The sequence below is a fragment of the Antrostomus carolinensis genome, unplaced genomic scaffold (assembly GCF_000700745.2).
Source record: "Antrostomus carolinensis isolate BGI_N321 unplaced genomic scaffold, ASM70074v2 scaffold4552, whole genome shotgun sequence".
Lineage (NCBI taxonomy): Eukaryota > Metazoa > Chordata > Aves > Caprimulgiformes > Caprimulgidae > Antrostomus > Antrostomus carolinensis.
Window position 1 is genome coordinate 18,582 of NW_010300118.1, and position 25,204 is coordinate 43,785.

The 25,204-nt window shown below is 39.3% G+C and overlaps 1 protein-coding gene across 1 annotated transcript in view; it reads right to left on the reverse strand.

Moving 5' to 3' along the window:
• Window positions 1-591: 591 nt before the first annotated feature.
• Window positions 592-25,204, reverse strand: part of LOC104521114 (triple functional domain protein) — a gene marked incomplete at its 5' end in the record, with an annotated part of 134,226 nt that continues 109,613 nt past the window's right edge. The window contains 18 exons of the mRNA XM_010163014.2: window positions 592-2,144; window positions 3,681-3,819; window positions 4,543-4,743; window positions 5,546-5,624; window positions 8,115-8,236; window positions 10,319-10,481; window positions 11,399-11,426; window positions 11,771-11,909; window positions 12,725-12,972; window positions 17,153-17,922; window positions 18,771-18,948; window positions 19,861-20,052; window positions 20,863-20,940; window positions 21,155-21,205; window positions 21,838-21,930; window positions 22,538-22,627; window positions 24,288-24,357; window positions 24,996-25,099. Of these exons, the coding sequence (XP_010161316.1) occupies window positions 1,602-2,144; window positions 3,681-3,819; window positions 4,543-4,743; window positions 5,546-5,624; window positions 8,115-8,236; window positions 10,319-10,481; window positions 11,399-11,426; window positions 11,771-11,909; window positions 12,725-12,972; window positions 17,153-17,922; window positions 18,771-18,948; window positions 19,861-20,052; window positions 20,863-20,940; window positions 21,155-21,205; window positions 21,838-21,930; window positions 22,538-22,627; window positions 24,288-24,357; window positions 24,996-25,099 (3,288 nt within the window). The remainder of the gene's footprint in view (window positions 2,145-3,680; window positions 3,820-4,542; window positions 4,744-5,545; window positions 5,625-8,114; window positions 8,237-10,318; window positions 10,482-11,398; window positions 11,427-11,770; window positions 11,910-12,724; window positions 12,973-17,152; window positions 17,923-18,770; window positions 18,949-19,860; window positions 20,053-20,862; window positions 20,941-21,154; window positions 21,206-21,837; window positions 21,931-22,537; window positions 22,628-24,287; window positions 24,358-24,995; window positions 25,100-25,204) is intronic.

Consider the following 25,204-nt stretch of genomic DNA (forward strand, 5'->3'; position numbering starts at 1 on the left):
CTTAAGACCCATATATCTAACTACCGTGGGATGTTGGCTTGGTTTCTTTGAATATGGCATTTCACACAAACACAGATGACAACACACTCGTATGAACTCCGTGACGCACAGAAAACCATCTCTGTCTTTTTAAATAGCTCACGTTAATATTACTTCAACCTTAAAAAGTTACTAAGACAATTACATTATGCGTCAGATTCTCCTCATCTGACTACTACTTTCTGAATGGATTCCTCACCAAAGAGCACAAAATTCATTTGTTCGTTTCACAGAAAAAGTAAACACAGATTTGAAAATTCTAAAAAGCAGTAAGCATTGAGATTGATTCTGGGAAAGTCAGACTTTGGCATTTTGAATGTCATAATAAATCTTAAAAAAATGTCACCCTACTTCTTACCCAGTTTGAGATCTGGGATACAAATATACTTTTTTTTTTTTTTTTTTTTTTTTTTAAACAATTCTTAACCTTAAAACTTGACTAAATTCTATGCTAACCCTCATCTTAAACTAATGATGACAGCGTGGTACAACACATCTGCCCCTGCCCACCCAGAAATGCCAAACACACAAACAAAACCATAAAGCTCGCCATACTAAGAATGTGCTTTTTCTATATATTTATTACAGTTACAACAGAGGTCCTCATAAATAGTTGCATAAAATGTTAAAGCCACAACATTGCACATGATATGAAAGAAAACAATATCCCAAATGAGTGCATTTACAGTATTTCATCCTGCTGTATACTGTTCGACAATCGGGTCAGCAAGCTGGGCACCATCCCAAAGTCCTTTTCTAAGGAGACAGTGAGTACTGACCCAAACTGAAGACCCGCACAGTGGTATACCACCATTTAGGAACGAGGGGAAAAAAGGATAAGAGGAGGAGGGGAGAAAAAAAAAATTACAGACTGAAGGCAGGTAACAGTCTATATACAAGTAAGGCCTACATTTTATCAGAGCAAAACGATTCATTCTATTTGTATGCAAAAACTTTGAGGTTGGATGCACTTAAAAGCAGAGTCTGATCTCAGTGCACTGCTACGTGAGATACATACAGGCGAGGCAACTGGAAAGCTCTAGGACCAAGTGAAAACCAGATGTTATAAATGGAGGCCGTATCAATGGGCAGCCATTTTGGTGAGTCCTCTCCAGGCATGATTTTGTTTTTATTTAACACCAGTGCTTTGAACATAGGCATTTCTTCCTTGAATAAATCTTGAAAACGGTAGTTAAGTTCACTTGCAAAATTCAACTCTTGTTTATTAAAAAAACTAATTTTTTTTTGCAGAAACCTGAATAAAATACTGTTACTGTATCGCTTGTGACTGCTTTTTGCAGAGTACAGTGCTATCATCCTCCACCCCAGTGAATGAAGTCTGCATTGCCAGTCCCCCGCGCCACCCCGCGCGGGTCCCCAGAATGCGTTTGCACACGAACATTCGCTAGCAGCTGGTTGGCTCGGGGTTTGCTTTCCTCACAATTCAAGTCAACAGCTGATTGGCAGGAGGAGTCTATCTCCAGTCTGATTGATTGGCAGGAGGAGTCCATCTCCAATCTGATTGGCAGGTGAAAGAGAATGAGAGAGAACTTCAAGCAAGGTCAAACTCTTGGCAAGAGCCTGCTCTGTAAGAAGTTTTTAATGCTACGGATGGGTCGAACATCATTCTGGTGTTTTCGCCGCTCAATGAACGAAGTCAGTCTGGATGTGTCAATGCTGTCAGCACTTTTGCTATTCCCCAGCTGCAGCCATTGCTCCTGGAGGGCCAGTGCAGCCGAGGGACGCTTAGCTGGGTCATCCTGAAGTAGGAAGCATACAAAATCTTTGGCCTTCTGGCTAACTCCTTTGAAGTAGTCATCTGGGAAACTAAAGTCTAAGCGGCAAATATTCAGGCAAGTTTCCTCTACGCTTTCATCCAGGAAAGGAGAGACGCCACTAAGAAGGACATATGTGAGCACTCCAATGCTCCAAACATCTGAAGTGAGGGAAACAGGATTTCCAAGAATAATTTCAGGAGCTGCAAACTCTGGGTTTCCAAGTAACTGGTGGATATAATACGTGGTATTGAGCTGGACTGCATCTCCAAAGTCAGCCAGTTTTATTGTTGGCTTAGTGGAACTCTGGTCCACCAAAATATTTTCAGGCTAGAAAACATAAAAGCAAAAGTTAAAATGTCTTTTCTCAAGTCAGTCTAACACACATTCAATGCTCCAACATTACTGCTTCCCAGCCAGCGCTGTCAGCTCGAGAACATAACTAAAAGCTACAAGCTGTGAGGAGTGAATACCGCCCAAGGCCAGGTCTGCAAAGCTTCTAGGCACTCCTACCAAGGCTTCTCCCAGACCAACCAGCAGGCAGTTTCTTGCCAACTACAGTATGCAATTAATGTGTTTTAGCTGTTGCAACAATAATTTTTACAGGAAATATAATTCTGCCAGATAGTACTGCAGATGTTCACAACAACAGCTCTGCAAAGTTTCACAGGAATCTGTGTTTGGGAGCTTAAGCTTAAAGCACAGGAGTTTCAAACAGAGGGTGAATAAAGCAACTGCTCTATTTGCTTTATGACACAAAGACAACAAAACCCTTGCACTTAAAGATCGGGAGACCTTGTCAGAATTTTCATGATGTTTTCAACAGAATTCAGCTTTACGTGGTGATTCTTTAAAGTAACGCAGCTGTAGTCAAGCACTGTAATGAGACTACTGCAGCAGCAGATCCTGTTGGATGCACATGGCTTCCAGAGAACTGTCCCACTATTGGTGAGCTGAAAGTGGAATTATTTTGATGGTTTTATTTCTGAAGCTACTGCTGCTATAGCTGCAATCTTAGCAAAATAAGAATGACTTACTGGTTTTAATTAGTTCATCTGTATGATCCCTGAGACTGGAAAAAGTATGGGTGAACTCCATATAGCACTACAAAAAATTAAATTCTGTGTCTATGTGACGTGCAGACTAGTTCTGCATGAAAAACAGAAGTGTGTGGAGGGAAGATGCTCCTTTTGCTTTTTCTCACCATGACGCCTTTTGGCTAAAGAGACCCTGCCCAGAAAGATGACTTCTCAATGCTAAAATTCCTTATTATTCAAATACAGGTGGGGAAAAAAAGTGTAAAGAATAAGTTTTTAATTAATATTCACATTAAGAACTTCTTATATAGCTTTTCCTATTACTAGAATGCATCAAACCCTTGTGGTTCAAGTAGAATTCGAAGGGTTGAACAAAGGCCCAAAGAGGTACCATTCACACAGATATCAGAGCTGTCAAATTGCAAAGATGAGAAACAGATTTGCAGGAAGAGAAGAAAAGTGATCTCTTCCACAAACTCTGTGCTTCTTGAGAAAGAAATTGATTTCTGCTGCAAGTTTCTCAGAAAGTAAATAAATAAATGAGTAAGTAAATAAAAATCAAACAAAAGTGTTCCCGCCAGCGGTTATTTCCAGCACAAAAGACCACACAGAACCAGTAAACTTCAGGAAGAAAGCACAGGGAATTTAAAACTTCTGCTTCGCTGGCTATGAGTGATCTAAACATTTGGGGATGGAGGCCCACCACATACCCTTCATACAGTCTGAAAGCAATTCATAGCTCTATGTTCCCAGCTGCCAGTCTCCCAGAAGAGGAAGGTTTTTATGCCTGGAATGGCAGACACTGCCAGGAATCACATTCGCTCCTCACCTTTAGGTCCAAATGTGCTATTCTGCAGTTGTGAAGATACTGCACAGCTTCCAGAATCTCTCCCAGGTAGAGTCTGATCTTCCCTTCTGTGAGGTTTCCCCATCGCACGACGTAGTCTAGAAGGCGACCCTGGTCAGCCCTATTGGAATGACAAGGGTTATATTTTGGATTAACCCAGATATCAGAACTGAAAGAAAAACCTGTTTTGAAAATTACACAGAAAAACATTCAAGGCAAGTGTCCCTCAAAAACCACAACTACATCAAGTCATCCTCACTTTCTGATGTTTGGCTGTTGTTGCTTGATCACCTATTTTTCCTGACTGCTAGTGAAAATGTTCTAGGTCACCTGCAGCTGATCTGCACCTACAAAATAAAGAGAACTAATTCGGAAGTGGGAACAGAGGGTGAAGGCAGAGAAGGAAAGACAGAAATACAGTTTTTTAGCCAGACTGAAAGACTAGAGATGTCCTGCTATAGACTACAGGAATAACCATAGCCTGCAGCACCTGGAAGACAGAGGACTATGGTATGAAGAGGAGATTTGGTGTCGAACTACCACATCACAACATTCCTAATTCACTTGTGCAATAGCTTGATATAAAATAATTTCTGGACCTTCAGACTGAGATAATCACTTATATATCAGTTTAATACATCAACTTGTTTCCTTCTCAGTATATTATTAAACTCAACATTTTAATAACAGCATTAGACAACCACAATCTTTTATTTAGGTGTCTTCAAACCTTAAAGCTCACTTTAAAGTGAAACCCTAATGTTCCTTATTCATAAACCACTATAAAAGCCCCAGAAAGTCAGCTGTATAGGTTATTTTATGGATAACATTATGGTCCACACACATTTCTAACACTAGTATGTAGTTGGTGGAGGTCTCAAAGGTATCGAGAAGGCCAATGAGCTGGGGATGCTGGAGATTCTGCATGACTCCAAGTTCATGGGTAACCTGGTCTCGCTTCATCAACTTCTTATTCACAAACTTAGTGGCTACTGCTCGCTTGGTTCCCTTCTGGTCACACTTCTTAACGACAGAAAATCTGCCCCTGGAATATAATATTGAAAGGAAAGAATTAACTAAGAGATACAATAAGAACATACTTTTACCTTGAAAGCTATCCTGAGAGAGATCTAATTTTAGATTTCTAATAAGCTACCCTTACAGAGCATTTTCTGGACATAAACGAGAGTTTTAAGTGCATTCATCTTCTACAAAATGTGTCTGTATAAACAATTAGCTTCTAATACAGATCTGTTTTATCACATTTGCAGCTTTCAAAGGTCATAATTCAGCCGGACAAATACACATTCTATGTGACTTAATTTTGCTTTTTGCTCATTTTCAGATATTTTCTGTCTGTAATTTTCATATCCTCAATAAAATGGTTTAGGAGTGCTTCACAAGAGAAGCAGCGCCAGTCATTTTAAGGCATGCTTAAAAAAAAGGAAAAAAGGAGAAAAAGCAAAAAAGGAGAAAAAGCAAAAAAGGAGAAAAAGCAAAAAAGGAGAAAAAGCAAAAAAGGAAAAAAAGCAAAAAAGGAAAAAAAGCAAAAAAGCAAAAAAAGCAAAAAAGGAAAAAAAGCAAAAAGACTATGTAGCTTTCCAAAGTATTTGAAAAACACATCCCGTCATCTATGATACCACTTCAACCTAAATATGTTCTGCTTATGCGGTGCCATCTAGTGCTGGTAAGATTTTTTTTCTGCTTCTTCATTTCTATTTAATCTAATGTAATTCTGGCCTTATAGGCTCATTTAATAAGTATTATTCAAAGAGAATTTAATTATTTGAACGAGAAGTTCATATTTTGACATAACACAACTTTGGTGATCAGCATGCAGAACGCACCTGCCAAGCTCAGCCACTTCACTGTAGAGGGAGTCAAAGTTGTCTTTCCAGATTACCATGATCCCATCATTTCCAGGACCTACAAAAAGAAAAGGGGGGGAGAAGGAAGAGAAGGACAGTATGGCCAACATTTAATATACTCACACCCTCCTCAGAACGAAATTGTTTTTAGCATAACCGACAGATTGTTTCAGATGTTTGCAAAAGAAGAAATATTTGGACTACATATTCAGTTTGGGAATAGATTTCAGGAAGAATTTGCCTCAGTCAGACTGGTCCCTATCATCTTCTGTTTGAAGCTCAGTGTGCATATTGAAAAGCAGCTCATGGCCTCATCTTGTCCACCCACTTGCAGCTCAAAGAAAATGATTTATTTCTGTAATCAACTACTTGATTAACAGTTTATAAAAACTAATACAGCAAGAGAAGAGAAGGCAAAGAGTATTCTTTACTCTTTGCACAAGATAATGCATGAGAATTGACAAATGGCAAGTCCTTCAAGTCCAAAGGACTGAAAAAGACTTCATAGACTGATGTTGAAACCTTACTTATGCTACAGCCTTAGAGTTTTCATTTTGCTCTTATGGACTGGGGAAAGGAAGGGTAGGATGGCCCTACCTAAGGGTAGGATGAAAAACTCTGGCCAGAATGTCTTTGTGTAAGTATTTGCAGAGCTGAGTAGAGGGGCCAGGGAAATACAGTTGCCTATCTTTTGGAGTTTAATTGCAGAGTAATCAAGACATACCAAATTATGGTTTAGTTTTGATTAAAAAATGAACACTTACTTTTGGACAAGGCCAATTAGACCAAGGACTGTGGCTGAAAGATTGTAGTTTAGTCTACAAGACTTCTGTGATTCTGATTCTGGCCAAATCACAGTTTTGGGCTTTTGTACTGGTAGGAAGGACACTCAATACCCTTAAAGCACACAGTTTCACACTGATTTGTTCCGATGCATCAAGATCTTTTTACTCCCTTGACTCAAAAGGTTCTTTGACTGACATACTATTAGTGGAATCACTCTGTCCTGTTAATCCCCATATGACACAGGGTAGCAGCAAGACAAACTGGATTACACACCAAAGCAGCCTGGCCAATGTAGAAGAACACATTCTACAGTGGAACTAATTCAGGTACAGAGGGAACTGCCTGTACAGGAATGAGTCCTTCAACTTTGGCAAGTTGAAGAAAACAGCAAAAAGAACAGCTATCTTACATTACGTCTCCTTATCAACAATGCACCTGCCATTCGGAAAAAAAGAAGTGATCAGATAGTGTAGCAGCTACCTGAAAAAAAGCAGCTCTATTTTTCAGGAAACATAAGTGCAAAGACCAAAATATTATTTTCTGTCTCTTTTATATATTGCAACACACCTATCCTAGGTCTTAGTTACGAGCTATCTTGGGTCCGTTAGCAGGAAGTGCTGGGAATAATCAAGACTTGTTGGCAGTAAAACCCTTATACTGTGGCTGCCAACAGGCAGAGCTTGAAGTGGCAGCACTGGTTATAAACCCCCAAAAATTTCAGATGAGGTTTTGGAAGGGATGCATCTTTCACAGTCTGGTTTCAACATGCCAGGAAAAGGGCAAAGATTTTTGAAAAATAGGGTAGAAAACATATTTTGGAGAGGTTTGGGCCAACTGTACAAGTCCCCATATCAGCTGGAACAGATGTACAAAGACAGAATGCAGAACTTCTTATCTTATTTTCTTTTATATCAATTTGAGACAGCCATTCCACCTAAAATCTATTAATTAATCCTTACCAGTGGATAAATATATGGGCCTCTCAACAGACTGAATGACCCAGATAGCATCAATTATTATAAATTGCATGTAAGAAAGCCTGCTATCTGCTGTCTCACTGTGTTTTCCCTATTTCTAAAAACGCAGGATCCCAAAAACTTAATAACTGAATGTACAAACACATGCTGAAACTTATCACTGTGCCATCAAACACATCAAGTAGAAATCATTTTTTTCCCTTTGCTTTCTGCCTCCAAAACACAGGCATTTTTCATCTTTGCAGGTTTCCTTTTCATTCTCTCACAAACATTCAGGTTGCTGCACTTATTGCAATAACATAATTTAAGTGTGGATCCATGATGCAAAGACAAGAAATACTTTTACATTCTCCTGAACACTCTGGCTTTCTAATTCAAGCAAAGGAACATATTAAAATACAGGGCAATGTTACTCTTTTCTTATCTGTACCCTTTACAAATAATGCCTGTTAACACAGTAACTTTCATGAGACTAAACTAAAAATGCAGATGATAAAATATGATTTTATCATAGTATGTTTGAACTAGTGGTGACAGACAAGGTTAATGCAAGTTGACAGTACTGTGCAGGCCTGTCTGTACGAACCTCTATAATTAGTTACATCCTAGGAGTGCAACTATTCCTGCTGGAACAAGTAAGATCTGACAGGTGAAAAGGTTGTAATACTCCTTTAACAGATGGATACCCAAGAGCTGGAGTTTTCTTTTGCCTGTACTATGAGTATCAGACACTTTGAATGCAATTATATTTAAAAAAATAAAAGCAAAGAGTCAGGCCTACCTACCTAAAACTCGTAGACTGGCGGAAGATGAAACTGAACCCATATCGTTTGCAGCTATACATGTATAGATACCATCATCCTCTGCAGTGACGCCAATGATTTTCAGTGAAGCCTCTCCTAAGTCACTGTGAAACACAATGGCATCCATTAGCTTTTATATTCATTCTACAGACCTTAAGCCATGGTGATCAGACAAAGTTACATTGGTACTGTTAATATTTCTTATTCTCCAGCCCCTATCTCTCTCTGGACCAACATTACTAACACTGTTCCTGCTGTTTCAAAAGCATCTACCAGAATTTGAAGACTTTGGGTCCATCAAGTACCTTGGAATGTCCTACAGACTATTAGAAAAACTTCTTCACTGACACTCCATCTCAGCATGTCCCAGGCTCCATTGTATTTGAAAAATCAAATGCTTCCTCAGTTTCTTCTTGCTTCCTCTTCAAATTATGAGAAGCCATATAAAGACAATCATCCACCATTGTGCTTTCTGAAAGGTTAGTTTCTATCCCTGACTCCCAGCGTACAGAAGCTGATATAACATTTGCACTTTCAGGGCATTCATCCCTTGTAAGAGTGGGCTCCACCTTCAATGCAAAAGGCACACTTCACCACAGCTTTGGAGACCTCAGAATCTGGGAGAATGAAGATGGGAGGAAACTAAAAAAGGGTTAAAAGTTTTGCCTCTGCTCCAGGGTAGAGACAGGAATAAGCTATGTGAGACCACAGGAGAAAGTCTTTTCTCACTGCTCAACCACCCTTTTTGTTTGATGTTTTGTCTTTAAATGTTTACTTAACTCTTCCTCTGTGCAGTTCATGTCTAGTATCTGCCATGGACATGAACAGCAAGTAATTCTATTTGCAGAAGTCTCTTAAAAATGTTAATACTTGGCAAGTCCCTCCTTACACTTTTCACCTCTAGATTCAAAACAACACTAATATAGTACTATTCTTTATCAATAGAGCATATTTTTTATGATTTTCTATCATTCTTATTGCTTTCCTTTGGATTCATCCCAGTTACTGAAAGTTATTTGACTGACTGAACCAAAAACTTGGTCATGGTCTTCACCATATGACTTTATTTGAGCGAAAAAAATGAATGTAAATTTTAGAAACATGGAAAGATGACCTCCCTCCCCCAACTCAAAGAACATTTCAAGATTACTATTTCTAAAAATCTGTCAGCCACAGCCAACATTATTTTCTGAATATAATTCTGTAACAGTAATGCACCACAGTGCATCAAACCTAGTGAATCTAACTCTTACTCATCTGTCACAATGGTCCTGGATGCAGCAGCAGAGCTGCCACAATGTCTCTGTCTCCCATAAAAAAAAATTATACTCACTGGAATGTAAAAAGCAGCACCAGCAGGAAGTAAAAAAGAACAGTATAATTTGCTATAAAGTTTGCAGCTAAGTTGGGCTATACCGCACAACCTCTAAGAAGATGACATACTCTTCTATCTATTAATGAGAAACCCCCTCATTCTGAACTGAGAGCATAATTCATAAATAAGACATTTCTTCACTCTGAAGTTACTCATTAAACAACATTTTATATATATAAAAGAATGCATTTTCAGAAAAAGAAATTTTTTCTAACATGCAGTTTCACATTCCAAAATACAGCAATTTCTCTTATTCAGGTGTTTGAGTTATCAGTTAATCTGTTAAGTTCTATCTAGCAAAGCTAAAAACAGAGAAAAAGAAAAGTTCATTTCCATGGTTCAACAATGAAGACAGTGACACTGCCATGTCAGTAGGAACCAGGGGATTTTCTTTGCAAAATACTGTAGTGTGATCTGAAAGCAGTCATTTGCCTCAAGGATTATGGTATGCTACTATTGGAATTTATATTGGCAGATGGCACACTGCAGCACTGGCATGTCACAACATACTATTCCAGTTCAAGCACTGGGTCAGTGTGACAGAGCCACAATGGCTTCTGCAAAAGCTAATCAGAAGTACCAGTTGAATTTTCTTTTCTCAAAAAACAACCGAATATGGCATCTGGGTACCCCAGCCATATATAGAAGTTATACAGTATTTCCAGAAAATCCCAGCTGTGAAATATTTCTGTCTGAGGGCAACACTGCCTTGATGCCACCTCAAAGCCAAAAACTATCCTGCACCAAGGATGCAAACAGAAAATACAACAGTTTCAGCAGTTCCTGTTGAACATGACCCAAATTACTGTACCTGTATGAAATGCTGTGATGACCGTCATTGCTCAGTGTGTTATGATCAGGACCTTTCCAAGTAACTGAAGCCTTGGGGCGACCACAGACTTTACACCTAAGCACGATGGTCTCTCCTGTCTCACATGTTACCTCACTCAATGGTACTATAAACTCTGGGGGAACTAGAAAAAGAAAATTAATGGCATTAGGTCAATTGAAGTTAATCAATTTGCTTTTCTGTTCCTTGCTCCCTGTCTTTCCTATTAGACAAAGCAAATTTATGGTACTTTACATTTCCAAGGTGTATCTGTCCCCCTACCCTTGGAGCATATCCATGGTTAGGCCACTTTCTGGGGCTCTGCAGAGCTAGTGCATTTTTCTCTGCATGAACTTGGACACAACACTGCTGCTATGCCACAGTTAACCCTGAAGCCTACCATGGTGAACCAAACACCCTATTTATGGCAAGCTGAGGAAAGTGTACAGTGGAAAGTATTTAAGGATGTGCTCAGCCAGGCTATCTTTATATCCAGCTAAGCTTGCAAAAGGGAACACAAAACACCTCGCTCATCCACTGAGGCACTGCAGTGGTTTCCCTTTTTGCATACAGGTGATACTCAAAAAGTTTGTTTCTGTGTATTAAGATAAAAGTCCAGTTTGGCTGTCACCCCAGAGTGCTACTACCTTTGTCCTGATCAGCCTCCGCACTGGAGAAGCCCTGAACGTTACCCTAGGGTGCAAAGTTAAAAATTAAGCAGAAGGTCTCCAGCTCCTGGCCTTGTTATTCTGCAAATTCAGAAAGGCCCAACTTCCACACAGTCTCCATGCAAATGCAGTAAAGAGTGCAAATCTTTCTGAACCACATCATACGGTCCTTCTGTGTTATGTTTTGGACTTGTGAACAAAAACATGTTCCTTGCATCTTAAAAAATGAATATGACATATTTCATTAACTGTCTCCCTTATCCAAAGAGCCCATGTATATCCTGATAGAAAACACTCAGTTTCTAAAGTAATTAATGTCAAACATTTAAACAAAGTAAATAATGCTCTAATAAAATTATATTTACTGTGACTTTTAAAAATTAAAGCAACTTACCATCATAAATGTAATTGGGGTTGAGAAGCTGGAAAGGAGAAATTAAAGAATTAATGTCCTTATAACATTATAAGAAATTAAAGAATGGTAGAAAACAAAGCAGAGGGATGGTTCGAAGTTAGCTGTGCCAACAAAGACCCCCAAAACATCTGAACACCAGAATTTCTGCACCATTCTGCTCCTTCTGCAGTAACCTTATATCATGCTTCCAGGCTGAAGGACTGTATCTTCCTGGTTTGAGATTTGGCAAACACTGTGCATTAAAACTACTGGTGCCTTCAGTTCCCTAATGTGAAATTCTGACAGAAGCTACCTTTGAAGAAAACCCAACACGGCTCCTTTTGAAAACTACCACATCTTTGTAACATTTACCTTTACAGAAACCTTGTTGGCAAGTCCTTCTCGGGATTTGCGGTAACCATTTTCTAGCTTGCCTTCCCTTTTGCCGTCTTTATCTTTTTTCTCAGATTTCTTCCTTAAACGGAGTGCTGTGTGCCAAGACGTTGACTTCCTGAATACAGAACATTAAACTTTGATCAATTTCTTTCAACTGCAGGTTATGTGTTATATTCTCTAGTTTGAAATGGCATTGGAAGACACGTCAAAATGTTGCTTCACTGTATTAAAGTATACTGAAATTAAATACATTAGGTATTCCATAAGAGGTGCTACCCTTGGTTAAAAATGGAAGCAAGCTAGTAAGATTAATCTGTAGTTCAGTATTTCTTGAAATCATTGCTTGAATGGTAAACTTTCTATAAGAAAATAGACTGCCAATCAAACTGAGCAATGATCAGTATGAAATCTGTATAAAATACAGCCTATAGAAGCTTTATATAACACTTTACTGCTAAGAACTTTGATATAATTTCTCCCACTGCAGATTTGAGAGAGATCTTCCTAGCACAACCAGTCATTTTCAATAGGTTTGTGGCTCAAATCAGAGATCTAGGAACTCCGAAATCTCATTTCACTTTAAACAAACATTCCCTGACTGTTTTCCTAAACAAAGGTGTCTAGCCTGATAACTCATTCTATTAAATAAACCAGTAACTATTGCTGCTCTTAGATCAGGTATTCTTTCATCATCTTTTCCCAGAAGATTGTGCTACTACAGCTTTTAAATAAAGAACATATGCTTCTGGACTCTTTCTTACTAGCTTTTATTTTGAAATTTGCTAAATGACCTCTCAAGTACTCATTCTGCTTGATGTTCATTTATTTCTCAAAGATCACATCACCTCTTGGTTTAAAAAACTTCAAAGTCTTGTCTAAATTGGAAGTTTTTTTTTCTTCCACCCCTTCTACATACACCCAGGCACTCACTTGATGGTTCCATCAGGATTGTCAATGATGACTGCACTGGTATGCCCCAAGACATAGCCGGGAATCCAGCCCTCGGCTGCGGGGCACTGATCAGTGGCGGCTCTGAACACCAAAAACATGTTCTGTTGGTTGCTGGCTAGTATCTGCACGACCTCTCCTTGGTAGACATTTATCTCATCCTCCTTCACTGCCGTGTAATCGTGTGTCACCAGCATGGTGGAGATATTGCTACTGCTGCTACTTTCACTCTGCAGGTGTCAATTGGAAGCAGAAAGAGGGAGGGAAAAAAAGAATCAAGTTTAAAGTTCATGAAGAACGTAGACTCTTCTTGGCCTGCTATGTTACCTGCACAATTCATGTAACTTAAGCTGTGGTCAAAGAAAAGGGCTATGATTTCTCTTGTAAAACTGCTTGCATCTACTTATCTTGTACAAATTAGTTTAATCTTTGAATATCTTCATGTACAGTTGCTGCAGAAATTTATTCCCGCTACTTTTGCTCAAGATTACTTCTTTTAGCTAAGAGTCAATTTACATATAGATCTCAGCTGGTCTTCCTGTCAAGCTCAGATACTGAACCTTACATCTTTATCAGGCAACAAAACTGCAGTACAGCACGAAGGACAGTTTTTCATGGTCTTATAGGTGACGTTTCAAAATCATAACACGTCAAGACTTTAGCTCATGAACACTGGAAATTCCAACAACGAAAACCATATATAGTCTCTCGTAGCACTGTTTGTCAGATCTCAGACAGCAGCCTTCTGCACACAAAACATGGCAAGGTACAAAAGAACAAAATAGGCTTTTGTCAGTGTCTCTCAAAACTGCAAGGCTTGTCCCTGGTTGAATCTCTATGTTCACATTTATTCCTTTAAACACACAGGATGCGGTAAATTACTGAAATAAGAAATTATTCACTTCTTGGGCAAAATAGGCCCACTGAACTATCAGAATAAAACTGGAAATCTCACTTCTAACCGATTAGTGACTATAATAGTTGAGTGGTGTTAGCTGTTTATCATATACTTTCTGGTGTTCATGAATGTTGTTCATTCCCTCCCTGAGCATTTGCAGAAAGCTAATTATGGCTGATCAGGTATACAGTAAAAGTCACATTACTTTTCATAATAAAAAGATTCTCCTGGCCATGAATCCACTGGACATTATTATTTCTTAAAAGTAAGACTCATTTTGTCCATTTGCATGCATTTCTCATATGAGATTTAACACATGGAAGTGTGAAACCTATTATCAGGCTATGCAACCTATTCCCTGAAATAAGTTATTTCCTTCCTGAAGCAAGTTAAAAACAAAGTGGATGGCCTACTGACGACGTGGCATGAAGCGTGTATGTGCTCATCTTTTACCTCTGTTCTTACTTCAAACTGTTTCAGGTCGCTACCAGTGAGGGCTCACTATTGCCTAGTAGAAGCTGAGTTGAAGAAGGAAAGTAGAACCCAGCTGTAGCTGGAGACTTCTGTGGCTTATACAGCATGACCACACGTCAGCACCACTTATGTACTAGCAGTGTGTGGAAAGCCTAGCGCAGAGGATTAAAATACTGCCCCTGTTTTTCTCAAAACTGTCATATATTTCTCTCCTCAGCACCGAGGAGATGCAGCAGAGGTCAGTGGACTGCATGGTACACTGGGAGCCCTTGAAAACTAGGTACTCTTCTACTCTGCTAATGACCTTGAACAAGTCACTCCATCTCAACAGTGCCTGTGATTCCCTATGAGTGTTTTGGTTGAGAAACCAAGGCATTTGGAAAGGAGTGGTCTCAGATTACTCATTTATAACATGTTCAGGACATTGATGACTGGGTTTCCAGTGAGTCTGTACATTTTATTCTAGCTAGACTATTTTATTCAACTGAGTGACTAAAGTCCATTCTGTCTTTTTTTCCCTTATTAGGATGATGAAGCAAATGCCACCACAGAGAGAAAGATCTCAGCCTGGATTGTACCTCTACTAAAAATATTTATGTTTAATTCCAGATGCTGTGTTTCCAGTGGGAGAACTCATTTTGCCTGGCTTAGAGGGCTGTCTGCATGGTCTTTGGTATTAGTAAGCCCCTTCCATGATTCAGGAAAACAGAACAGTAGAACCAAAAAACCAGCTTCATGTTCAGTCACTGTTTAAATTAAGATTACAACTCTCTAGGTTCTTTTAGCTAGATGAAAAACAACTCTATTCAGAGAAAGTTGCTTTTGTTAACTCTTTCTGTTAGACTTACAGGGGGAGAGGAAGCAAAGGCTGAAGTTGCAAAACCAACCTAAGTCCCAAACCTTGCCCCACACACTGTTCCTGAACATTTCTTAGCATGTAGCAGAATTTGTGTAACTGCAGGACCTTCCTGTAATATATAATTTCTTTTTAATAGTTAAGTCTTTAAAGGATCATATTAAACTCTGAATATTTCTTACTTTCAACAAGGATAGATAAATAAACAAGTGTCTGGTAACTGCTAAGTGACAAATGTTCTTGTGAATGCGTTCATATCAGAATTTATGCTCACCACAGAAAAACAGCCTTTTACTTTGCAGGGAAGTAATTATTCTTGCACAGTTAATGTTTTTCTACTGCAAGTTTTGCTGGTTATCATTGACCTCAATTACGGGACTGGAGAAGGATTTAAAATCCAAATATAAAAGATTCTTCCCATATTCCTGAAATACTAGCAAAACGAATTCCTTTTGTTTCTTACAAATTACTTTTCTATAAATAACCAAATTTAACCATATGTGCATGTAAATACACGCACACAAATGGTTAAATCAAAATAAACCTTCACAACCCATTTTCTCTTGCCTGTTGAATATGGTGTGAAATCCTGCTAAAGTATGGCCTAGAAATGAGGTTATGAGGAATAATGACCCAGCTCAATTATCAAACTCAAAGAAATAGATTTGTGAAGCAGAAGGCATGCATTCAGACATTATGTTTTACAGTAATATAGAAACAAGCAACGGCATCTTTACCGAGATAGTATCGAATTCAAATGTTTTGAAAACTCAGTGCCATCCAGTCTCTCCCTCTCTCTTTTTTTTAATGGAATGGCATCAATTAACACTATGCAAGTCTTCTCTGCATATAAAAAGTACCACCATCTTGATTCACATGCTGTGCAGTAATTGCAAAATACTCCAATTATTGCAGATATCACATTATCATCACATTTTGCTAGACTGAAGATAAACACAAGACAGAGCTAAACCAAACAAAAAGTTGAAAGAAGATTGGGATAAAAATACGATACATGCAAAGCACAATTTTTTCTTCTGAAGCTATTATAAAAGTAAGTGTAAGAACTAAGAAGTCAAGAAAGCTCCGTGTTAAACAGTTTTATAAAGAAATGCATGCATTTAAAAAAGGTCTGGCGAGTTAGGTGATTTGCAAAATTGGTATTGCATACAATTTGTGAGACAGTGGAAAACAAACATTTGTGAACACAACACTTAGTGAGAGAAAAATCAAATGTGAATTTAAAAAGAAAGGCACCATAGCCTGCCTATCATAGCAAGTGCCTTCAATTTTTTTGCTTTATATTTGCACGTGCCCCGTGATTGCCGTGTTGCATTTCCTGGTGGATGTTATTACAGAGAATGTGGATTCTGTTGATACCCCAGGTATCTGCATAAACACGCCAACTGCATACTAAAAGGTTGCACCTCCAGATGCCCTAGAACAGGTCTTCTTACAAAGCAGAAAAGACAAGTGGAGCCGCTATTTGTTTTGGTTGTAGTAGAAGGAGGATTATTTTAGTTAGGTCTTGTTGGCCTATTTTGGGTGGATTGCAGGAAGCTTCCTTGACCAGACACAGGATTTAAAAAGAGAATGTTGTGCATCAACTAAGGTTGAAAGGAGAAGGGGTAAAATAAATTCATTTAAAAAAAAAAAAAATCAAGCAGCCCAGGGAACTTACTGTAGATTCCTCCACGAAGTTAAAACTCAACAGGACAATGGTGGCGGATTTGTGCGTGAAAGGAAAAAAAGCCCCAAGGCAATCTGCCAAAATCTTGAAGTCAGATTTAAGTGCTGGCTGCAATGCATACCCCAAGGTGCTCTGGCTGCCACGTTTCAGCATGTTAATTATGTGCCTTCAAATTAAGGAAAAAAAAAGCAAGGAGAGCAAGTTAGTAAGTATCAGCCTAGTGATCTATGTTTTCAGCAGAGGCAGAAATTGCTTCTAATGTTAGCAGTTGCTTTTGTGTCTGTATACATATCCACGTTTGTATGTATACATACACAGCGACGTAGATAATTTTGCGTTTTTAATGTGCAGAAGATATTTGAACAGTTGATTATTTCAGAGCAGTACAGCACCGGAGAGCCAGAAGTTAGTACGAAGAGTGATGATACGCACAGAAAGGGAGCATGGGAAGGTTTTAGAAGAGCTCGCAGGACAGAGGTGCTCCGCTCTTACCCCATTACTCTGGGTGGAGTGAACTGACTGCTCGCTGGTCGAGGAGCATGTGCTCATGCGGTCTGTGTCCTTGCTGTGTGAAGAGTGGCGGTGGCCCTGCCGCTGGAGGGAGTCATTGTCCCCAGGGAAAGTGAAGGAGCCAGGGCGGCTGGCAGGGGATGCTGGGATGGAGCTCCAAAAGGAGCCCTTCTGCAGGGGGCTGCTGGGTGGAAAGGTTTCTTTGCCAAAAGGAGAAGGGAAAGTCGTGGAGAGAGGAGAGTTCATTGGTGAGATGGCTCCTGGCCTCGGCTTCCCGAGCGTCAGTGATCCTATGCTGTTTCTTGAGCGACTGTCCTCTGAGCTTCCACGTGAGTCTTTCTGGGCTCCATCAGCTGAGCCAGAAATGTTTCCCGCTGTCTTCCTGGGACTTTCAATAACTTTCATCTTGGGAATCTGCTCAGCTTCTCTCTGAGGACCATCCGGTTCTGCATTGGGAGGGTGCCTGTCTGGCTGGCTCAGGCCAGTTTCTAAGGAGGTGTTGTAGTGTGGCAGGGAGAGATTGTGAATGGACATACCTGACATCTTGTCTGCCTCTGCTTGGGCCGAGGCTGCAGAGGAGACCAGGACTGGGGAATGGTGTCTGACAGGCTGGGGGATCCGGGATGGCCGGCTACGGCTGGAGCTGGGGATGCCACTACAGCTGCTGGGGCCACTGCTGTTACCACTGCTGCTCCCGCTGCCGCCTCCACCACTGCTGTGGTTCCTCTGGTACTCGATTGGGGACGTCAAGGCTGCAGTGAGGGCGGGAGGGGAGGCAATCAGGGAAAGGAGGGCAGGAAAGGGAACAGGAACAGTTTAAAGCAGACATATTTACTGGCAAAAGGGGAGCGCTGTTCAAATAAGAAATTCCCTTAGCAGTGCTGGTCATGCCGTAGACCTCAAGTCACTTTTCTATATCACACCTTCATGACCTGCTACATGTACCTCTATTAAAGATGAAAAATCTGAAAAGAGGGCACAGTGTTTTCCTCTAGGACCACATTGTCAGTCAGCAGCCAAGCTGGGAAAAAACAGGTATGATTGAGTTCTCAGCTTGTTGTTCCATCCATTACAACTCTTAAAAAAAACCCAAACCCTAGATTGGGACAACAACTGATGGACACAAAAACACAGCAAGAACCTTCTAGTGTCACAGCAGACACTACTATCTTCTACTTTCCTCCTGCAGAATCTGAATGTTATTGCCACAGTAAGATGTGACAACAATGGCCAGAGAAATATCACAAGTAAAAAATATTCTGAAAAGATGCTTAAAATTCCACTTGGATTTAGCCTTTAAAGGCTTGCATTTGCTTAAAAAGGGTACACAAGCTCTCCACCTCAACGGATGGTGCCAGTCTTGATTCACTCCTACAAAACATTTGGAAAATTCCACCAAGAGAACACCATGTAAATTCAGACTACCGCTCTTATAATAAACGCTAGCATCTGTTCTGAAGCAGAAATGTGGCACATATCCCCCAACTGTTCTGTATTAGCTCAGGAAAAAGAAAACTTGCAAAACATTTCAAAGCCAAGAAATAAAAAATGAGAGAGGAATCATTCAATTACGAACTTCCAGTGAAAGGAAATAATTTACCATTTAAAAAGTTGCGCTGGTTTTCCAAAATTTGGTTAATTTCATGGATCCATAACTGGCGGACTCCTGGACTGGCAGAATGCAAAATGAAGGTCTCCGTGACATCGCCCGTCCTTGATGTTAGTGCAAATTTACATGGATCACTGTCCACATTTTCCTCCAGGGAAAGGCAACTCACCTTCATTAAAAAAAAAAAATATAGAAAAAAAAAATTACTTCATGTACTTTATGAGAAACATACCTCCAAAATCTCTTACTTAGGAGCTCTGAGTCAGAGCTTCAAATGATGACCAACCTTTCCTTCAGTAAAATAATACTGTGAAACGAAGAATTATGGCAAACTAAGGATTAGTGTACAGCTTACTGACACACTGTGCCTGAATAATCTCTGACTGGTCAGTACGGCCCAGTGTTCTCTACTACTGGTCCACACTGAAGGCTTCTGCTGAAGATACAGCACTGCCTTGGAATGGGCTGTCCAGCCAGCGTTGAACAGGATGCTCAGCTGGCAGGCAGAGCACTGAGACAAATTACCAGAAGCAGGGTCCACCCAAAACACTTCTGCAGGAAGGATGGTGGCCCCTAGTATCAGCAGTTTTTGTTTCAGCAAAGGCTTGAAGTGGGAACAAATGCTTTTTGTTTGAGAGATTTGCTTGTAGAAGAGCTGACATGCCTAAGAAGGTGGCACTACTTACAGATGTTACTTATACACCTGAACTGATTTCAGCTGAAATTCAGAAGAAGGGATATGTAAAGAATTATCTTTATTTGCAATGCCTTTGCAGTGTGGTGTACACACAGCACAGAGCTGAAGACTGAACTCTTTGTGAATGCTTGTCCAGCTTTGTTGAAGAACACTTGTTTTGGTGTGCTTCACGTGGCAAGCATCAGAACACTGGAATCCAAAGCCTTCCATTTATCATCAGAGTGAGCAGAAATTTGTCAGGAAGTAATTTCAGGAAAGGACTGACTCCTCACTGTGCTTTATGATTGTGCCTCTCAAGGTCACTAGTGACTCCACACTGAATCAGAAACTGTTACCTTAGCAGTGTTTGTGCAGGGGACGCAGAGACTCAAACACAACAGTTACCTTGATACTGTTTTTAAACAAGAATCCGGGCATGGAGAAACCTTTCTTTTTATCTAGCAGCTCACTGAAAATGACAATCTGCTCAAAGAGGAAGACCCGTCTCTCCTTGCAGCGTGGCAGAAGTCCTGTGTCCTGGTCTGTAACCAAAAATGTGTCCTGGAGCAGGAGCTTACCCTGGGCTACAATTTTACCCTAAACACAGAGGCAAGCAGAAACACGTTTAGTGCAGTTCTTAACTTCTTTCCCCAATCAACCTTTTTGTGCAGATGCTTACGCCAAAACAGCTTTGTGTATTTCCTACACTACATATTCACTGACCCTCTTATATACAAGACATTCTTGTGCCTTCTCTCAAAAGCCAAACATCATGAAGAAAAAAACAACAAAAAAAATCCACTCCGCCCTTTTCAAGTCATACTGCAGTTTAAGGCTTGTAACACTAAGGCTTTCATCTCTCTATTCCCAGTAACTCCCACAGTAACTCATATATTCTTACTATGTTTTCCAGGGTGCTGAAAAGGGAAAGTATTCAAGTTCATACCTGCAGATGGGCTTTGCAAGTAGAACACGTGACTATGGTCTGGCTGATGCCTACTGCTTGAACAGTCAACTTCCATCTCTTCTAGGCTTAGCAAAACAAGGACTGTAGTTGCCTCAGATACTGATCTTAGCAACTCCTCCTGTGCCTACACTGCTGAAGTCAGGTCTGGTCCTCTGCTGATAAGTGATTACTTTACTGTTTTGCAAGTCATTAGTCAATAAGGGAACTGTAATAACACCAGCACTCCCTAGATTCTGCAGAAGGACTTGTCTAAAATGCCTGACACAAGTTTCCCAGGAAAAAGTCCTTAGCAAGGCTAAGACTTGATTTTTCATTCACTGCTTATTGCACCAGCTCACCATATAGGGAGGAAGCATCATACCTCATTTCTCCCCACAACATTCACGGTTAATTTCTAGAGAACCTTGCAAAAACTCCAAGCAAAATGCCAGCCAACTTACATCAAATCCTTGCAGGCGGCCAACATTCATCATGTCGTTACACCGTTTTGGTACTATACACATGACCTCTACAGCTCTCTGTTCAAGATAAATAAAAAGTCAAAGCTTCATTTTCCAAATGAGTTAGCAGGATAAAATTTTGTTTCATTTGCTATGGTTGCTTTAGAACAGAAATGTGAAAAGTAAACAGTTATCATAATCACACTCTCAAAAGAAAAGGAAAGCAACTCTGTCAAAACAAGAGTTCAGAGTAAAGGGCATTCAAATCACTAAGAGAGAATGTCTCAAGTACCTCCAGTTCTGTTGTGTCAAGGTTAGCTTTTTTAGAATATTTGAGGAAGTCCTGAAAAAGGAAAAGAAACAGTAATGAGTTTTTTTTCTAATTAATCAGGGAATCTTAGTGAATATAAATTTGCCATCCTCTGTCAGAGAATGACAGACTGCAAAAGACACATAGAAAAATTTTCTTGTTAAAACTTCTTCCTGCAGTGCTTTCCTCCTCTTATTTTTTAAGATTTATTCACTACTTTTATTTAGATCCTACAAGAACATGTATTAAGGCAATGACCTCTGTGATACACAGGGTTGCTCTTCAGTAAACATTTATGTGATATTAAAATGCTTGCAGATGTAGATGGGAAAGTTGGGATGAGTCCCAACAACTCCTAACACATTTACATCTGAAAACAATTGGGATATCCCTCTCCCCTTCATATGACATTGATATAAATCTAAACATTTCCATTTCACTGACTTGAGTTCCTCTGGTCTTTAACTGTTTAAAGAAAAAGCAAAATTCTGCCTAAGCTATTTACTGCAATTTTTATAACTATCTGAATATGCTCAGAAAATAATCATATTACAATGCTCACAAATCTGGGTTATGTTTGGGAGGAGGGTGGAAAAACATCAATGTTTTAAAAAAGAAAATATGGCAGTTAAGACATTAAATTAACCACATCAACATCACTTTACCTTCAGTAACAGCTGGTATTTCATAATTCTCTGCACAGGTTTTATTAGCAAGTCCGTGAGCTGAAGTCTGTGGCCCAGGCGTTGTTTTAGATCCTGAGGGTTGTAAACCAAACTTTTGTTTGTTTGTTTGGTTAGAAACTACTTTGTTTTGTTCAGTTAGAAACACAGCAGGATATATCACTATTAATGGCTATCAGAGCAGAAATTGGCAGAGTCAATTGGCAAAGTCAGAGTAGAATCTAATCTTCAGTTAGCAAAAGCTGGAGTCCTTCCTCTTATCTGTATGAGGTTTGTTTCCAAAGTATTACTCCCTCCAAGCAGCTTCCTTATCGTTTTTCAAAAAGATCGTATAGTGAAATGTAATTTTTCAGTCACAGGTTGTATATAGTTATTTTCAACAGTGATCTCTGCTCATCCAAAACTGCCACTTCATATAATATGCACTACTAACTGCCTGGGCTAGGGACTAGTAAGGATGACACTCTACCAATTAATTAATACCTTTTAAACTTTAATTTTCTTCCCCTAGAGATTAATACATCTCTAGGAGCCTGTATCAGACTTGAGAAATCAGAACAGAATTGGTAAGAAATTATAATTTAAAATACTAACAACACTGTGTGTTGACTTTTTGTGTGTTTGTTTTGGTCAACAGATCTAATAATGCTTCACCTGCATATATCCTCTCTCAGGAACTTACCTCAAAAAATGTATCAATGTATTCTGACACAATGTGCTCAGACTTTGGTTTGTTTTGGCAGTAAACTATGTACATGTGCAACCTCCTCTCCTAGAAGGACAAAGATACAGAATGATATAACATCATTAAAAAAAACCCATGCCAGATTGAAATAGAGTATTATTTTAAGAAGCACAGTTGTTCAAAAGTACAAACTTAAAAAGCTCCTTTTGAGGAAAAGCAGCAGCTACATATGCAGAACTTACAGGTCTGAAAACACATTTATTTGGTATTATCAGGATGATTTCAGAAAGGCAACACAAGTTAAAAAACTGTCACAGTTATAAATACTCCTGAACAACAGGTGTTGAGAAATGACAGCTCAGCAGGTCCCACAATAAAATTAAGTATCAAAATGTTGTGGGGTTTTTTTTTGTTGTTGTTTTGTCTCCCACCCTCTTCCCCCCAAGAGCAATGGATAGAGGCTTTGCAATATCATATTTTTAATTGGAAGAAATAAGATGGAGATTAACAAGGACACAGAACACGGATTAAGAGCACAAACTGAATCGTCATGTTCTAGCTGATAGTCAGGGGTTTGTTACAATAGCATTACAGCTTGCCTTTCCATCTGGAGTGGCAAGGCTGCTTTTCAAAGACACTCAGCTACAAATTTACCAGGAGAAAGTAAAACAGCAACCAGAAACAGGGAGAGTTAATTCCTCCAGGTTTCCCATTTTACCAGTGCCAGAACTATCCCCTGTCCCCTTGCCTTTAAAAAAATAAATAAATAAATAAAAATCCCTCAGAAATGAAACAGCTCATTCCTCAGCATTAGTCCAGGAACTAGGCCTGGCTTCCAGTGTTACTGTTCCATTAATGTTTGGTTCTGTGCTCTTTTGCTACCCTGGTATTGACTTCAAACACAGATCACAGGGAAAATCTTAAAGCCATTATATATGCTTTAATCCAGTCCTGTCCTCAGTCTTTGCACACTTGTGCAAATGATCATATTTAGCAGGCAAGTTTGCCTTCTGCTGTCTTGCGTGTGGAGTACCTTGAGATTGCATCTTAAACAGATATTAAATTGTATTTCTACACAGAGACACCAAAATGACTGATTAGTGGCATGTCTGATGCGTTCTGAATTTTGATATCTAGTTTCTAGATAACTGGTTCATCGATTTCCTTCCAAAGTGTTATAATATCCACATGTATCACACAGTCATTCCTTTTAATAAATAAATGTCAAGTGGAAAAACAAGGATTTGTATAAAGCTATGAAGGGTATTTTAAACCCTAGCATTTCTAGCATTCTCAATTCCTTCCCCAAGTGAAGAGGGAGGAATTTCAACCACTACTGTGATTCTCAGAAAAGGAAAGGACACAAAACTAGAATGCACTGAAACTGGAGAGAAGAATGAGCCTCTCTCCTAATTTTGTTTCTTATATTCCCTGGCAGTGCACGGATACCTGGGATCAGAAGGCAGGTGTCTCATGAAATGACAATTCCATTGCACAGAACAGCAACTGAATTGAGAAATGGGGCCCTTGTTCATATTTCCTCTCCATAGGAAGATATTGAGGACAAAAAACCAGAGCATTTACTTAGACTATTTAAGCCCTTATAAGCTATCTCTCCATCTCTTCTAGTGAAGAATATTTTACAGCGCTTTCTTAACCATGTTGTACCATAGATAAATCCTTAATAATCAAACGAGTTGGTCAGTAGCAGCAACAGTGGTTTGCCAATGAACATGTTGGCACTTACATGCTTAACAAACAGGGATCCCAGCTTTTCTGGATCTTCAAGGCACTTCTCCAACTCTCCTAAAAAGAAGCTGAACATAAACAGAATAAGTACTTTTTTCTGATAGCACACACTATGACAACAGGTGATTGCAAGGCGAAGCGGTCTTACTGAAAGGTCCTCTTTGTGTCCCCTAACAGCAGGTTTGGATGTTAATGAACATCCAAAATGGCACCATTAACAGTGTGATATTTTAATACAGATTTCCAAACAGGGACCTTGAATCCGTGCCAAGATGAAAAAATACTGGTGTTTATTAATAAAATTCTTTGATTTCATATATTGTTTGAAACTGTTCTCTTTCCTAGTCTGAATGCCTGTGGTGCTCATATTGCCATGCTAAACCCCTAACAAATTCTTTAGACTGTATTCTTAGAGAAAACATTTTTGAAAACGAAGCCTCAAACAACATACGAACTTCTGCACCTAATACTATCCGTACTACAGATTCTCAGTTGAAAACCTTGATATATATATATGCATCCTTGTTTAAAGCAATCTCCATACCAACATTTGCAAGCTGAATCTACAGTATCTACAACTCAAAGCACTAGATCAAGTGTATTTACCTTGTATCTGAATATTTGAGGAAAAAAATAAATTCTTAAAGTCAGTCTAGTATTTTTTAGGTAGAACTGTTCTGCAGATGGTTTTCAAGTTAATACGTACTCTCTGTGCCAGTCATAAATCTGGTGAATGTTTCCAAATACAATCTTGTCTTTGCCTTTCATGTCATCAGGTACGCCATCCTCCTTCATAAGTGCCATATAACCCTACAATAGTCCAAGGAAATTCACTGTGAACATTTTAACTTAAGAAAGTGAGTTGTCTTTTAACCCCCCTTTTCCCAGAAGCTTTTTCTTGGGACACAAAACCAA